Source organism: Fusarium solani (genome assembly GCF_023522795.1).
Source record: "Fusarium solani strain SB1 chromosome Unknown bctg00000000, whole genome shotgun sequence".
Classification (NCBI taxonomy): domain Eukaryota; kingdom Fungi; phylum Ascomycota; class Sordariomycetes; order Hypocreales; family Nectriaceae; genus Fusarium; species Fusarium solani.
Genome location: NW_027072157.1, coordinates 6,287,774 through 6,301,016, shown reverse-complemented (window position 1 = coordinate 6,301,016; position 13,243 = coordinate 6,287,774). Strand labels below are relative to the sequence as shown.

Here is a 13,243-nt window from a genome sequence, read left to right as displayed (position 1 = left end):
CTCTAGTAAGCTATATCTCTCTAATTAGAAGACCTGTGCTAAGCCTCTCAGACTTTCACTTTTGGCCTATTGGTCTATGGTGGCAGATTAGAATGGATCGTTCCCGCTTCCTAGGCTACATATCTGATCATTACGATGTTGGCCATCACAGCGGGTGGATGTGCCTTGGTGGTTTACTTGCGGATACATGAACTACACTTCAACTCCCTGAGAACACTCATTGGTTGTTTAGGGGGTTTCACTGTTTTCCTGAAACCCTCTCTGCCTCTTTTGGTATTATTTTTGTATTGCGAGGTTGTTTTGACATTTTATCAAACTGCGAAGAAGGCGAAACTGAACGCCCTATCGACATCGTGAAGGGGCGGAGATTCCCTGGCGGCGAAGTGTCAGCCATTATGGCAATGACTCGACTAATGATGTGATAGTCCTGCTGCATCAGTCCAGGTCAAGGTATTCCGATTATATCAATCCCGAACGAAAAGACATACCATTTGTTTATATAGACGAAATGGTGGCACGCATACCGAATAAGTAGGAGACGAAACTCAAGCACTCCAAAATCCATTTCCATTTCTAGAGCTGAGCTCCTGCCGCTCTAAGCTGAGTGAGAGCTGCGGTCTGGCTGAGGGACCCGGAGTTTAGACTACCTCTTCGGATCATGATAGACACGGCTTCACATAGCCGCCTTTAGAACTGCCTTCAATCCCTTCGTGTTCAAACCCTCGACCCCCAGCAATTCGTTATCATCATTCTCAATCCTACCCCCGTATCCCTCTCCATATACAGCCCGGAAAAGCAGCTTCAGGATGACTCCTTCATCAGTCTGACCTATAGCCAGACTCGCGAGAGCCTCCTTCTCATCCGACGCGGTGTTGGCATGCTCAGTTTTCCACTCTCCACTGGCATCAAGTTCTCTGGCGACAGAAATGAGCTGATTCTGAGTCGTATTGAGATCCTTGACGCGGTCTGCCTGGTTGGCCGTTCGAGATATGCTAGTCCCATTGAATACCAGACCTAAGAGGGGGGGCTGAAACAAGATTTGAGAGCTTTCTAGAGCAGCCTGGTGTTGTTCGTGAGATGCTAGCATCACGCCTGGTCGTTGCCATATAGTACTGAGCCAGGGGTCGAGGATCGGCACTAACATGCACGGCGCACCGGCAAAGCAAATACATCCTTTACAAGGGTCCTAGCTAGCCTATCAGGATGCTACGTCAAATGTCGCTTCTCCACAGCACGAATTTTGAGGTCCGGCGGAGCTGATACGGACGCATGCCGTCGACACTTCGGCATACCTAGGGTAAGCTGGGAAGGACCCTTGTATAGGTACGACGTATTCGCCCAGTCATGTAAGCAAAGCCTCATAGGCCCAATGCCTATCCTGTATCTACTAATGCCATTTCCCCTAAATCGCAATACTTAAGGCGATTCGTACCGAATCATCTAGTCAAGACAAATTCGGGTGCTCCAACACAATTTGCTTTGGCAGCTCCATATACCGGCCCCACTCTGGGCTCAGGTTGGACGCAACGAGCCGTACGAGCCGCCTTCCAGCATTCCCCACCACCCAAAAGTCACGGCATTTAGACAGAAGAATTCCATAATAAGCCAGAATGACAAGAGCTTCAGGCTGTCTTTCTCTCAAGGCGTCCACGAAACTCAATGGCGTGTATACCAGAAAGGCTGCCTGGGCCTGAGTACGCAAGCCTCTGTGTTGTCGATGCTTCTGATACAAAGTGTGGGCTATCTTGAGTGCTGTCACTGCGTCCTGACACGAACCTAGCGGCGCCTACTCAGCACTTGCCCGAGTCAACATGGACTCAACGGCTCTTAGATCATCCTTCGCCTCTGGGGAGACGGATTGAGAGTGCTTAGGATCAAGCCCTGAGGCGAGATAGATATGCCGTATCTCGGACGCTTGGAGGATGCTCCAATAATCTCTTGCCAGGACCTTACCAAGCTGAATCAGCTGAAGGAAGTCTCCTAGTTTCTCAATGAACGTGGAGATGCCCAATTGCGAGCTCGAGAGAGCGTCATGAAGGAGAGAATATGCTAGTAGCATTGAAAACATGAAGCGTGGAAGCATTCTGCTTGCGGAGAGCCCGGCTACTAATGCGTTATGCAGTGATAATGCCCTTCCTTGGAGTTAGATGCTGAGTAAGCGAAGATTGGCAGAGTTTTCTGGGTGCTGTAAGCTGCTCTGGTGCGCCGAGAGTACCAAGAGTTGGTCCATAACGTATTAGTTCTCGCACGTTCTATGATGTCGTATTTGACGGCCCCGGAGGGCTCATCACACTTGATAAATCCTGCCGGATTACTTCTAATGCTGAAGAGCAGCGACATATGGTCCAGGCTGAACATGTGGCGGTCTCGTGCGCGGAGCAGAGCTGGAGAGCTGGCCATGGTGTTTGCCCTGAAGCCGGGGTTGAACTGGTCGCTCGCAGAGGAGCATTGCCGTTCATTTGTTGTATAAACCAATTATTCAAAACCTCCTCGAACGCTTTAATATCCTAGATTCTAATAAGTTAGACTTTTATATTAGTATTTATGAAATTAAGATAAATCAAGACTAAGTGAGTCTAGTCCTAATTATATTATGGTTAGACCTTTATATATTAGTAAAGGGCTCTATAAAGAGCTATTATATATTCTAGTAAAAAGGGCAGTCTTTACTTACTCTAGTAAGACCACTCTACTAGACCTATACTACGAGCTTTGGCGGCGGATTTCGGCACCATTCGTATCATGAGTGAAGGGAGCTTTTTATCAGGGGATGTCAAACTCGGCTCTTCATCGAGTAGCTTGACCGAGGAGCTTAACGGCAACCCAGTGTTTGCATCGACTCCACCTCCTCAAAGCCACTCGGAGGCTAGGAGAGTCTACCACGTTGCTATCGAAGATGACTACTTTATCGCAAACCGGCCCCATCAGGTCTACTACTCGTCGCTACATCGGCGCATAAACGGATTATCTGCCTCCCCTACACAGGTCAGCCCTGACCCAGAGCTCTGCACTCCTGGAGGAGCAGAGGTGCAACTATCTGATATCTTTGATGTCCACGGGTAGACCAAGGCGAGGCCCGCCAAAATCACTCCCTGTTTCTTTAAGCCCTTTAACAGAGTAATAGCCCGTTCTCATAAGCGAAAGGCCCAACTTTTAGCATTTAACACCCCTGCAACCTAAGTCTTATTCGCCTATGCTATTAAAGTTTAACTTGTCGGACAAGAATATGCCGCTTACGTAGGCCTCTCGGGAATAAGAAATAAACACCAAACTTCGCCTGTGCTTTCACGAGCTGCTGTATTGAGTAACCTCCTCCTGAAACCCAGGGCTAGCTATCTAAGCTACCACGTGGGTCTCAACAACGGGATCCGAGGCGCACTCCAAACCCCGTTATTCCTCCGCCCCGGAAAGTAATTTCGCCGTGTCGCCGAAACTTGCATATATACCTCCCCTTACTCGACGTCATGCAGTGCTGTGATATCCACTGATCACTTTTTACGGCACGGGCCTCAAGCAGACACCAAGCTCCTAGACGCTGAATCTGGAAGGTGACCCCAGTGCTTGAGATGACGATATTGGGATCAGCCTGCGTAGCGGTGATGGTCTCTTTCACAGTCGCCTCCAACCTTCTGGTGGCTACTCAGAATGTTACCAGGCTGGCCACAATGATGCCTGAGTGCTCAGTAAGAATTCCTCTCTTAGGAGAGCATCTCCAATGTGCTGAATATGTCATAGCTACCTTGCTTGGAGCCAGTGATCAAGGGAGTCGTTTGCGGCCAATCTGTATTGTCGGATTGCTTATGCACCAATGTCACCCTTCTTGGAAGCCTCTCAGGCTGTGTTCAGACCTCCTGTTCATTTGAAGACCAGAACAGTACGTGCTTGTGTTCATTTCCCTATTAACGAAACTTATTCATTGATGATGTGATTTCAGCTGTTACAGGAATGTCAACTCAGTTATGCGAAAGTTATCCAGTTGCTTCTCGAAATTATGAGCTCAGAGTAGCAACTGTAGTGTGCGCCGCCCTAACGTTACCTGTAGTTCTCATGCGTTGCGTCGCGAGATTGATGGTGACGAAGACACTGTGGCGAGATGATTGGGTTGTCATAACAGCAACGGTATGCTACTATGGCCCTCCTTGTGATGCTTGCGGCGCCGAGACTGACGCCGTTTCCAGGTTTTCCTGATTGCTACGGTTAGTCTGCAGCTCAAAAGTAAGTCTGCTGCTGCGAGGGGTCTGATGGATCTCGGATAGCTGATCGCAACCCTATCGCAGGCATAGACTTGGGGTTCGGCCGTCATTACTGGACTATCAGCGTAGAAGATAGTCGGACCATTCTTCAGGTTTGCCTTGCTGATGTCGAGAGAGGTGCTATTCTCACATGCTGCAGATTTTTTACGCTTCACAGATCTTATACATATTTGTCCAGGTATCGGTCAAGGGATCTATACTCGCCTTCTACTGGCGGATATTCCCGAATCGACATTTTCAGATTGCCGTCCGAGTGGCTGCGGCATTTCTCTTTGTTCACAACATCATCTTCCTAGGTTTAGTCATCTTTCAGTGCCATCCGTTGCAGTTCATCTGGAATCGGCAACTCAAGGGTACTTGCCTCGACCTTACTGCTATTGGTTATGCTGGCGCTGCTTCCAACATTATCGAGGATATTGGCCTCTTTATTATGCCCATCCCAGTTCTGCTAAAGCTCCAGCTCGGAGTGCGAAAGAGGCTCGGTTTGTTTGTCTTGTTCAGCCTCGGGTCATTGTAAGCCAAGCTCCCCACCCCTCGCTCTTAGCGCATAGCTTTTTGGTAACACTTTGATTCCCAGGGCATGCGTCGCCACTATTGTACGATTAAAATATCTGGTGAGCTTGGCCAACTCTTACGATATTACATGTTCGCACTTAACCCATGACCTCTGTGGGTGTTCAAAGTTGACTCTTGACAGGGGATAACGTCGATACCGTCATCTGGTCTATGGTTGAGATGTGTTGCGCCTTGGTCTGCGGCAGCCTTCCTGCCTTGAGATCCTTGTTACGTCTGGCCACAGTAAAACCTAGGACTGAAGCTATTGGGACAAACAGTGACAACCAGTTTAACATCTCGAAGCCAAAATCCGCAACTTGGAAGTTTAAAGAGTTGCCCGAACTGCCGAAGACAGATAACAGAGAGGGTAATGAGGCACAGGGACATAAGGATGTGCGTTTACAGACCCAGGTCCGCCATGGCAATGAGAATTACGAACTACAAAGTATGGGAGTGCCAATGATCTAGCAAAGCGTATTAAGCTATATAGTACATATGCAGAAGAACCCGCTGTGTTTGGATTTGTTATATATTATAGTATGCCTTTTTTTATAAGTAGATCCTAAAATTAAAAAGCTTTAAATTTATAAATTTATTATAGTCTTAACAACTCTTCACTAGCTATAACTAATCTTATATATATAGTCTTACTTTGAAAAGATAACTAATAAGCTCGTTTACCTATACCTTTTTTTTTTTTGTAAATATTATGTCAAAGAAATCAAATCTACCTAACTATTCCAAAAATCATACTTCTTTTCCTTTAGGCAGATTTCATAAAATAGATTTTATAAACTTGTGTATAAATTTAGCATAATAGAAAATAATAAGAGCAATTAATTAATAGCAATGAAGATTGCCTCGAGGAAGGGGCCTTAAAAGCTCCTGCTTCTCGGCGAAGAAGATAATAAGGGCGAGGCTTCCGCCTCTGGCACTTTTCTACATACAAATAAATTGCCCAATGGCCCAAAACGGCCTCGCGTCCTTTTTTCCGCAAGAGAAATACATCTTTGCAAATAATTCCGCCAAACACAGTATTTATGCCAGGACCCAGGAACGTATATGGTTAACTATGGAACGCAAACCATTATCAACGGACGTGATTAAAACGGGCGAGCGTGCACTAACTAGATAACCTGTCCTCTTGATCCCAGCTTAAGCGCCCCAAGTCACGCACAGCTCTAACCACCCTGATGAGGCAAGAAGAATAAGCAAGGTACATTGCTGTCCAACGGGAGAGAGGTGGCGAACGCATCCCCTCCCTGCTCGCAATCGAGGGGATCCTGGGTAACCCGCTATTGGGTCAATCCGTACTTGTTGGTGGAATTTCAAACCTTTTCCGCTTGGTGTTTATACACTGCTAGAAGAAGTGAGGTCGTGATGTGCAGTCAAATCTAGGCAATTGTAATTGTGGTTGTGCTTATTTGGTCGTTCTTGAGGCCGCTTTTAACAATCGTCTTCGGCCATCTCTGCTGCCTTCAGACTCCGTAAAAATGTCCGGTCGCATGATGGTTGAAACATCACGGCCATGAGCCATTCTCAGTCATCGAGCCAGTGAGAATGAAAGGGAATTCGATAAGAAATACAGACAGTCTTAGAGTCTAGGGGGGTTTGCCATCGAAAGACTTTACAAGGGACTATTCTGCGTGATGCCAATATTGGGTTCCCTCATTGGAGGCAAGGGCTTTATACCTTCCACAGCAAATCCTGGTATTCGACCTCCCTGCTTGGCCATGCGCCCATCCTTGATAAAACACCAACCAAAGACCCAACGTCACCCTTTCCCCAATACTCATGTGCAAACGCATTCAAAAGGTCTGTTCCGTTCAACAACGCACCGCTTGTCCAGAGTCTGCCATCCCTTGCCCAACGCCTCTCGACCCAATTGGTTCCAGGGGCTTCCCGGCGTAACATACCCAACATGGAGCGTGGACCTGTCGCTGTTTTGCCCTCGAGCAGCCCGGCCAGTAGGGGTACTTTGACACCTCCACAGACGGCCAGGAAGGCAGAACACTCATCCCAGCATTTGCGAATAAAGGCGAGCTCCGCAGCATTGGGCGTGTACCCAAAGTTGTGGGCGCCAACAAGGACAATATCCAAAGGTGGACAAGACTGGAATGAGTCCTGCATCACGCCGTCAGTACATGTCCATCATGGCCACGGGTCATTTCTCGTGTATGTACCATCGGCAGGATTGACATGCCGCCTGAGAGGCGACTGTGAGCTGCCTCACCGGCCTCGGAGACCCAATGAAACTTGAAGTCGACTGCTTGAGCTTTGAGACTTGGAGCTAGCAACTCATCTGGGAAGCTTTCCACAAAGTCTTTGCTTAGTCCATGGAGCATGCCAACAGGTGCAATGCCTAGAAGCTCGGTCACTCTAAAGGTTCGTCAGTAAGTAAGCAGACTTCAACCCTAGGTGGAGATGCAATAATAAAGTAGAAGTACTGACCCATTCATCAAGACGATTCCAACACGAATGGGTCTGGTTGGATTTGAGAGGCTGAATTTCGCGGCCATTGTGATCGTCGCGAGTAAGAAAGCTTGACTAGAATGGCTTGTGGTTGTGCTCGGCTTAGACATGAAGCAGTCAATTCTTTTTATATCCTGAGCCTCGTCAAACTCGGAGATGCGACGGCCCAAACCAGGCAGACTGTTCCGATCGCTTCAGGGTCTGCCCAGAGAGACCAACTTACACGATTCGTTGATATGCTTCAAGATCGCCAATCTCGGCATTCTCGCACAAGCGGAAGTCCGAGCAAGTCCGTGACCGAATGCCGCACATATCCCTCTACTACATTCCGGGCTGTTTCTGACGCCACAAAAGTCATCCTAGAGCCTGTTACTATGTTAATAGGCATGCCACTACTTAATAGGGCAAGCAGAAGTCGGCACAGTCGTCCTTGTAGGCCACCAAACCGATGCCACTCTCTACCAAGTCAGTGTGACCGTCAACAAAAAAAAAACAGAGACCTGGAAGGCCTTATTCCCAATGCAATTGAGATGACTTTTATTTCAAGCATGGCAGCCAAAGAGAGATAAATGTGATACGTGTTAGCTGCAAGTGTCGGGTGGCAATGTTGCTCCCGAGAGCCAAAACATTATGCCTCCACTTCAACCAAGTGTCTCGAAGGTGAGCCTGCAGCGTCCAACAAACCACGAGAGAAGGGAACCAAGGTGTATTTCGAGAGGCTGGTGGCCCGACTCGCTAATCCAGAAGCGGCAAATGACTGACCAACCATGACCGATTCGAGACAATCTTTTGGCAAGGGACCCTGAAGAACATAGCCGATACAACACAAGGATTAAGCTTCTAGAGTGGGGACGGAGGTTTGACAGAATCATGGATCCGGCAACCTCTCAATACCACGAAGGAAGAGTTGAGAAACCGCGATAGACAACGACACGAGTTGGCTTTTAGGAGGAAAGGGGGAATATGTTACTTAGTAATTTTGCAAAATCTGGGCAAAAGAAGATTTGTAGTTGTCCGTTTTGCACTCCCCTTCAATGGGAATACTGGCCCCGTATTGCCAACTCCGTCTCGGCAGTTGCTGGTTTACATAGGGGGGCCTGAGATCGAAGGCTCCCCGATCGCACCAACAAACAATCGGCTCAACAATGCTGCCGACATTGATCGATTCAAAATTTCTCGCTCTTTGATTTCTAAGCGTGGTCTGATCCATTTATTCCCCTCTTTTTCGCGGTTCTTTTCTCTCCTTAAAGTGCTGTAAGTTCTCCTACGTCAACCTCGATATCCACCAACACACAAACCCACATCAAGTTTTACATCATCATCGCCGACTCTCAATCTCATTCTACTACTCCTTATATCCTCATCTCTTTTCTCACCATGAAGGTTGCAATTGCAGGACTCGGAGACGTCTCCAAGTATCTCCTGGAAGGGCTTCCAAAGGAAGGGCACAACGTGGTCGCCCTCACTCGCAGCCTCAAGCCGCACATTACGACGGCCGAGCAGCGAGTGACCGATTACTCTGTTTCTGACCTAAAGAAGCACCTTGCTGATTGCGACGCCCTCGTTTCCGCAATCACCATCCATGCCCCAGAGTTTGCATCCATCCACCTGACACTTCTGCAAGCTTGTAAGGAATCTCCAAAGTGCAAGCGGTTCCTTCCCTCTGCCTGGGCCGGCAACTACGAGGAGGTCAATGATCAGCCGCTTTACGCGGGTGAAGATCTACTACCCATCCTCGAGGCCCTCCGGGCGCAGAAAGATGTCTACTGGACTTTCTTCTGCCAGGGATGGATGGTCGACTACATTCTCCCTTCCGATCAACGATACCTCGCCGATTTCGGCGAACGATAGGTTCAAAACTACGAAACCAAGGTCTTCACCCTCTACGGAAATGGCGCGCAAAAGGTCGACTTTACGTCGGCCAGAGACACGACCCGTGCTGTCGGTGTCCTGTTGAACCATGATGCGGAAACGTGGGAAGAGTTTACTTGTGCCTCAGGCCAACAAATGACCTGGCGAGAGCTCTGGGAGTTCGTCAAAGCTCGGGAGCCCGAGTATACGCTCCAGAAGAAGTCACTGGCCCAGAGCATCAAACGGTTCATCGCGAAGAGGAGCAAGGAAGAGGTGGCTGCAGCCATGTACGAGGTGATGGGGCACAGCGACGCTCTGGCGTTTCCGGACGGCAAGGTAGAGCGACACCGGGAGAAGTTCTTCAAGGGCATGAAATTCCGGACTCCAGCTAAGCTATATGATGGAGCCGTCGCAAATCCTGGGGTTGTCGTTTAAGAGTTGAGCGATGCCTTCAGGTACCACTCTTTTCGGTTGTCAAAGGAAAGAATGGAGACTAGGTTGAGTTTCTCGGATCGTGACAGTATTGCGATATAGTACAATCAACAGTCGTTCTTAATTACCGCCCAGCACTTCTGCCTGTCTCCGTATCCAAGATCCAACGACTGATGTCACGAACAACTTCTAGGTCCACATTCCCCGGTACATCATAATCAGCTGGCGTAGATATCCCTTCTCCTTTGATGAAACAATGATCAAGTCCTTCAAAGACACGCAAACAAGCATTGCGCTTGTTGCCGAGTACGCGCTCCCATTCAACCCAATCATCCTCTACCGTGACTTGATAGTCGCGCGAGCCTTGAAGCAACAGCATCGGCTTCTCCAACTTTTGCGAGGTGCCCACGGGATCAAGTTCACGGACGCTGTTCCAGTAAGAAGCGGGAAGGCCAAATGGAAGGTCTTTCGCTACAGTAGTACCAGAATCTGCTGCATCGGCTTTTTGTTCTGCCTCCGCAATGAGCTCTTGCATGGCTTCCACTGGCTCACTATCCAACGAGGCAAAGTAACGAAGTTGCCGAACATAAGCCCTGTGCAGAGGCTGACTTGGCGCAGCAAGCAAAACCACTCCACGTATCCGGTCGGCAGTTTGAGCCAGATAAGGGGCGACAGTCGCGCCGAGACTATGCCCGATGATAAAGATCCTGTTAGGATCAATTTCAGAGTGTTGAATCGCCTGGGCGATGGCATCATTGGCCTGATCAAGGTACTCATCGCCGACTGTGATGGTTGCGCTGTTTTTGAACTTTTGCGCATGCTTGAGCGTCACTTTATCGAACCGGATAGAAGCGATGCCGTGTTGAGCGAGGCCGAGAGCAAGATCTTTGAGAGGCTTCACTGAACCAACAGTCGAGTCCATATCGCAAGGCCCAGATCCAGACAGAAAGATGACGCAAGGAAAAGCGCCCGGTTCTTTTGGAAGGCAGAGGATCCCTGGCACTTCCAGTTTCGAGCCAAGTTTAAGTTCTACCTCCCGCTCGGCACCAAGCTCGGCGTAAGGAGGAGGTTTCCAGTCTTGGCCAAGTCCAGCAGCAAAAAGCGGGCTGACACGAAGGCCAATGAGTTTACCCGAGGATCGCATCTGGATAATCAAGGCCAGATTTGCTCTGGAAAAATGAACTGGTACCTTGGCGGATAGAAACCAGCCACCAGAGATAACGGGCTGTCCAATCCGTTGGATCGGTCCCGTGGTTGCGGTGATCATTTGCCAGCCTTTTTCCAACACAGTCTCGGTGAGGAAAAATCGCAAAGGCAGAGCAAACTGGTTACGTAGGTAACTCCAACGGCCATCTTGAAGGAGTTGAATAGTCGTGGTCGCTATGATTGACAACTGCTGTTCGTTATAGGAACCTCGACTGATCCATGAAGGCAGAAGCTCATAGAGACGGGACAGGAGGGCAATGACATGATGCCCCGCGTTCTGTAACAAAGAGGTCAAACTCACCAAAAGACTCGACATGATTCCAATCAAAGCCTTGCTGAAAACATGCCGGAAATGAGGTGTAATGTGGAAAAGTAAGACGAGGTTGGTTGTTGGTTGTAGCCTAGAGCTGAAACGTAATATCGGATTAATAGTGGCCCGGTTTGCCTTACGATCATCGTCTAGGTACATGCCCCTTGTCACCCTGACTTCCGCAGCTTATTATAGGCTAACCTTAACCTAAAATGCACTACTAGTTAATAGTAAGAGCGCAGTGTGGTTCTAAAGGGGTGAATAGAAGGTAGAGACATTAAGTAGTAATTGGTTATAAAGGGGAAACACAGTGCATTTCCAGGTTATATTCGTTATTCCTCAGTAGGTCTGGAACTAAGTTAAACTAGGCTCTAGCTACCCGTTGGCCCATGTTATTACGCATTGACTAATATTCTTCTCGGCGATATGTATCAAACGGTTGCCTTATTTGCAGATTCCTCTGTAGCATCGCCTTTCTCATTCGCATTCTCTGGTAAGCCGTCGGCCTCACTCTCGTAACTAACACGGTCCTCAACCTTCCAGATAGTCAAGACGGCCGGAAACAAGCTGGCAGTCCAGAAGACAACGTTGATAACTGTCGTATAGAAAGGCGAGAATTTGCTACCCAAGTTAGTAACCCTCACACGCTCTTGATTGGATCAACTTACCTGCTGTTAATACCAAACGCTGCGCACTGTCCCCAACTCTCCACGCCGCGCAACAAGCCCGTTGACCGGCTCAGCTCCAGAGTGCCATCACCAATCGTACCAATGAGGAAGTACAAGTAGTTCTGCACCATATTTCCGCTCGTCTGCAGCATGATGTAGATGCCAAATGCGCGACCAAAACCTGGCGAAGTCCAGTCGAGGTAGTCAGGGCGCTTCTGTTGGAAGCCGTGCTGAACGATGAGCACCCAGATCCAAAGAGAAGTAAAGAGGCCAGCGGAGAAGATGAAGCCGTAGCGGATACGGGACTAAGAAGGTTAGATGTTGTAGTAGTAAAGAAGGGTAAAGTATGAATCTACCTTGACCGTGATCTTGCTAGAGTCGAGGAAGATGCCGAAGAGGATGCATGCAAGGGTGCCAGTGATGGCAGACAAGAACGAAGCCAGGGCTCGAGCTCGGACAGTAAAGTACAAGGTCAGATATGTCGAGGCATATCCCTATAAATCATCAGCAACATTGAGAGTATTGGTTGTTTACGGACACAATCTTACCCAATAAAACCAACTGGAAAAGAAAATCGGCAGCAAGAGTCCGATTTTGCGTGTCGTGATTGTCTTCCACAGCATCCGCAGCTGCTCCTTCGCTGGGGTCTTGGCCTCGACAATGATATGTGTGCCATCCGGTCGCTGCGTCTTATCCGGAGGGGCAAGCAAAAATGCCACGGGAAAGGAGAGGACTTGCAAGCTGACAAAGACAAGGATAGTCACATAGGACACTTTGCCGCCTGTTGAGCGATTGGCATTGAGGCCGAGGTTGATGGCACCACCGATGAGCTGTCCACTGTTCTTGAAGCCAAGCCAAAGGGCGAGATAGCGTCCTCGCTTTGCATGCTCCGGATATGAGAGGATGATGGCGCCCTCAGCGGCCCAATACAGGCCTGCGCTGACACCGCAAATGGCGGCACCGAAGATAACAAACCACCTTGATAGAGAATTTAGCGACGCGAGTATGGATGAATGATGGAAGAGGGAACGTACTCAGTTCCATAGCGATTGTTCTGATAAAGAGCCGCGCTGTAGACGGACCAGCCCAGAGTACCAGCAATCAAGGTGTTCTTGACCCCGATCCAGTTGACGAAGATAGGGGAGAGAATACAGAACAAGCCCATCAGTCCAAAGACCAGCGAGTTTCCAGCGTTGACCCACGCAATGTCAGTTGTTGTCACAGGAAATGATATTATTAACATACCAGATACGGCTCAAGTGCACCACCAGCGCCCAGCGAGTTGTTCGCGTTCTGGAGGAGACTGTTAGCAAAATGTACCCAACAAAAGAAAAAGGCTGATTGCTTACCCATAATCCAGGACCCAGCAGTGCAATGATACCGCAGATGATCATCTGGGCCAAAACACTCCTTCGGAACGACATGGTTGCTCTCTATGACTGAGTACAATGTGTTTTAAAGGAAAATAAGAAGAGGAAAAGCAAACCGATGGAGAA

At 48.7% G+C, this 13,243-nt stretch overlaps 6 protein-coding genes across 6 annotated transcripts; 2 read left to right on the top strand and 4 right to left on the bottom strand.

Moving 5' to 3' along the window:
* Nucleotides 1-673: 673 nt before the first annotated feature.
* Nucleotides 674-1,087, bottom strand: MRS44_002006 (uncharacterized protein; the record flags this gene model as incomplete). The annotated part of the gene is made up of 1 exon (XM_065623914.1): nucleotides 674-1,087. The coding sequence occupies one exon, from the start codon at nucleotides 1,085-1,087 to the stop codon at nucleotides 674-676; it is 414 nt and encodes a 137-aa protein (XP_065480323.1).
* A 1,655-nt stretch (nucleotides 1,088-2,742) lies between these two features.
* Nucleotides 2,743-3,063, top strand: MRS44_002005 (uncharacterized protein; the record flags this gene model as incomplete). Its single annotated transcript, XM_046281721.1, has 1 exon — nucleotides 2,743-3,063. The coding sequence occupies one exon, from the start codon at nucleotides 2,743-2,745 to the stop codon at nucleotides 3,061-3,063; it is 321 nt and encodes a 106-aa protein (XP_046124877.1).
* A 3,431-nt stretch (nucleotides 3,064-6,494) lies between these two features.
* MRS44_002004 (uncharacterized protein) lies at nucleotides 6,495-7,327 on the bottom strand (the record flags this gene model as incomplete). Its single annotated transcript, XM_046271756.1, has 3 exons — nucleotides 6,495-6,932; nucleotides 6,992-7,187; nucleotides 7,260-7,327. 3 exons carry the CDS (start codon nucleotides 7,325-7,327, stop codon nucleotides 6,495-6,497), a joined length of 702 nt encoding a protein of 233 aa, XP_046124875.1.
* A 1,330-nt stretch (nucleotides 7,328-8,657) lies between these two features.
* Nucleotides 8,658-9,566, top strand: MRS44_002003 (uncharacterized protein; the record flags this gene model as incomplete). Its single annotated transcript, XM_046279118.1, has 2 exons — nucleotides 8,658-9,074; nucleotides 9,132-9,566. The coding sequence occupies 2 exons, from the start codon at nucleotides 8,658-8,660 to the stop codon at nucleotides 9,564-9,566; spliced, it is 852 nt and encodes a 283-aa protein (XP_046124874.1).
* A 121-nt stretch (nucleotides 9,567-9,687) lies between these two features.
* MRS44_002002 (uncharacterized protein) lies at nucleotides 9,688-11,085 on the bottom strand (the record flags this gene model as incomplete). Its single annotated transcript, XM_046277865.2, has 1 exon — nucleotides 9,688-11,085. One exon carries the CDS (start codon nucleotides 11,083-11,085, stop codon nucleotides 9,688-9,690), a length of 1,398 nt encoding a protein of 465 aa, XP_046124873.1.
* A 425-nt stretch (nucleotides 11,086-11,510) lies between these two features.
* MRS44_002001 (uncharacterized protein) lies at nucleotides 11,511-13,171 on the bottom strand (the record flags this gene model as incomplete). Its single annotated transcript, XM_065623913.1, has 7 exons — nucleotides 11,511-11,700; nucleotides 11,748-12,052; nucleotides 12,104-12,241; nucleotides 12,296-12,725; nucleotides 12,782-12,858; nucleotides 12,993-13,040; nucleotides 13,097-13,171. The coding sequence occupies 7 exons, from the start codon at nucleotides 13,169-13,171 to the stop codon at nucleotides 11,511-11,513; spliced, it is 1,263 nt and encodes a 420-aa protein (XP_065480322.1).
* Between the last annotated feature and the right edge of the window lie 72 nt (nucleotides 13,172-13,243).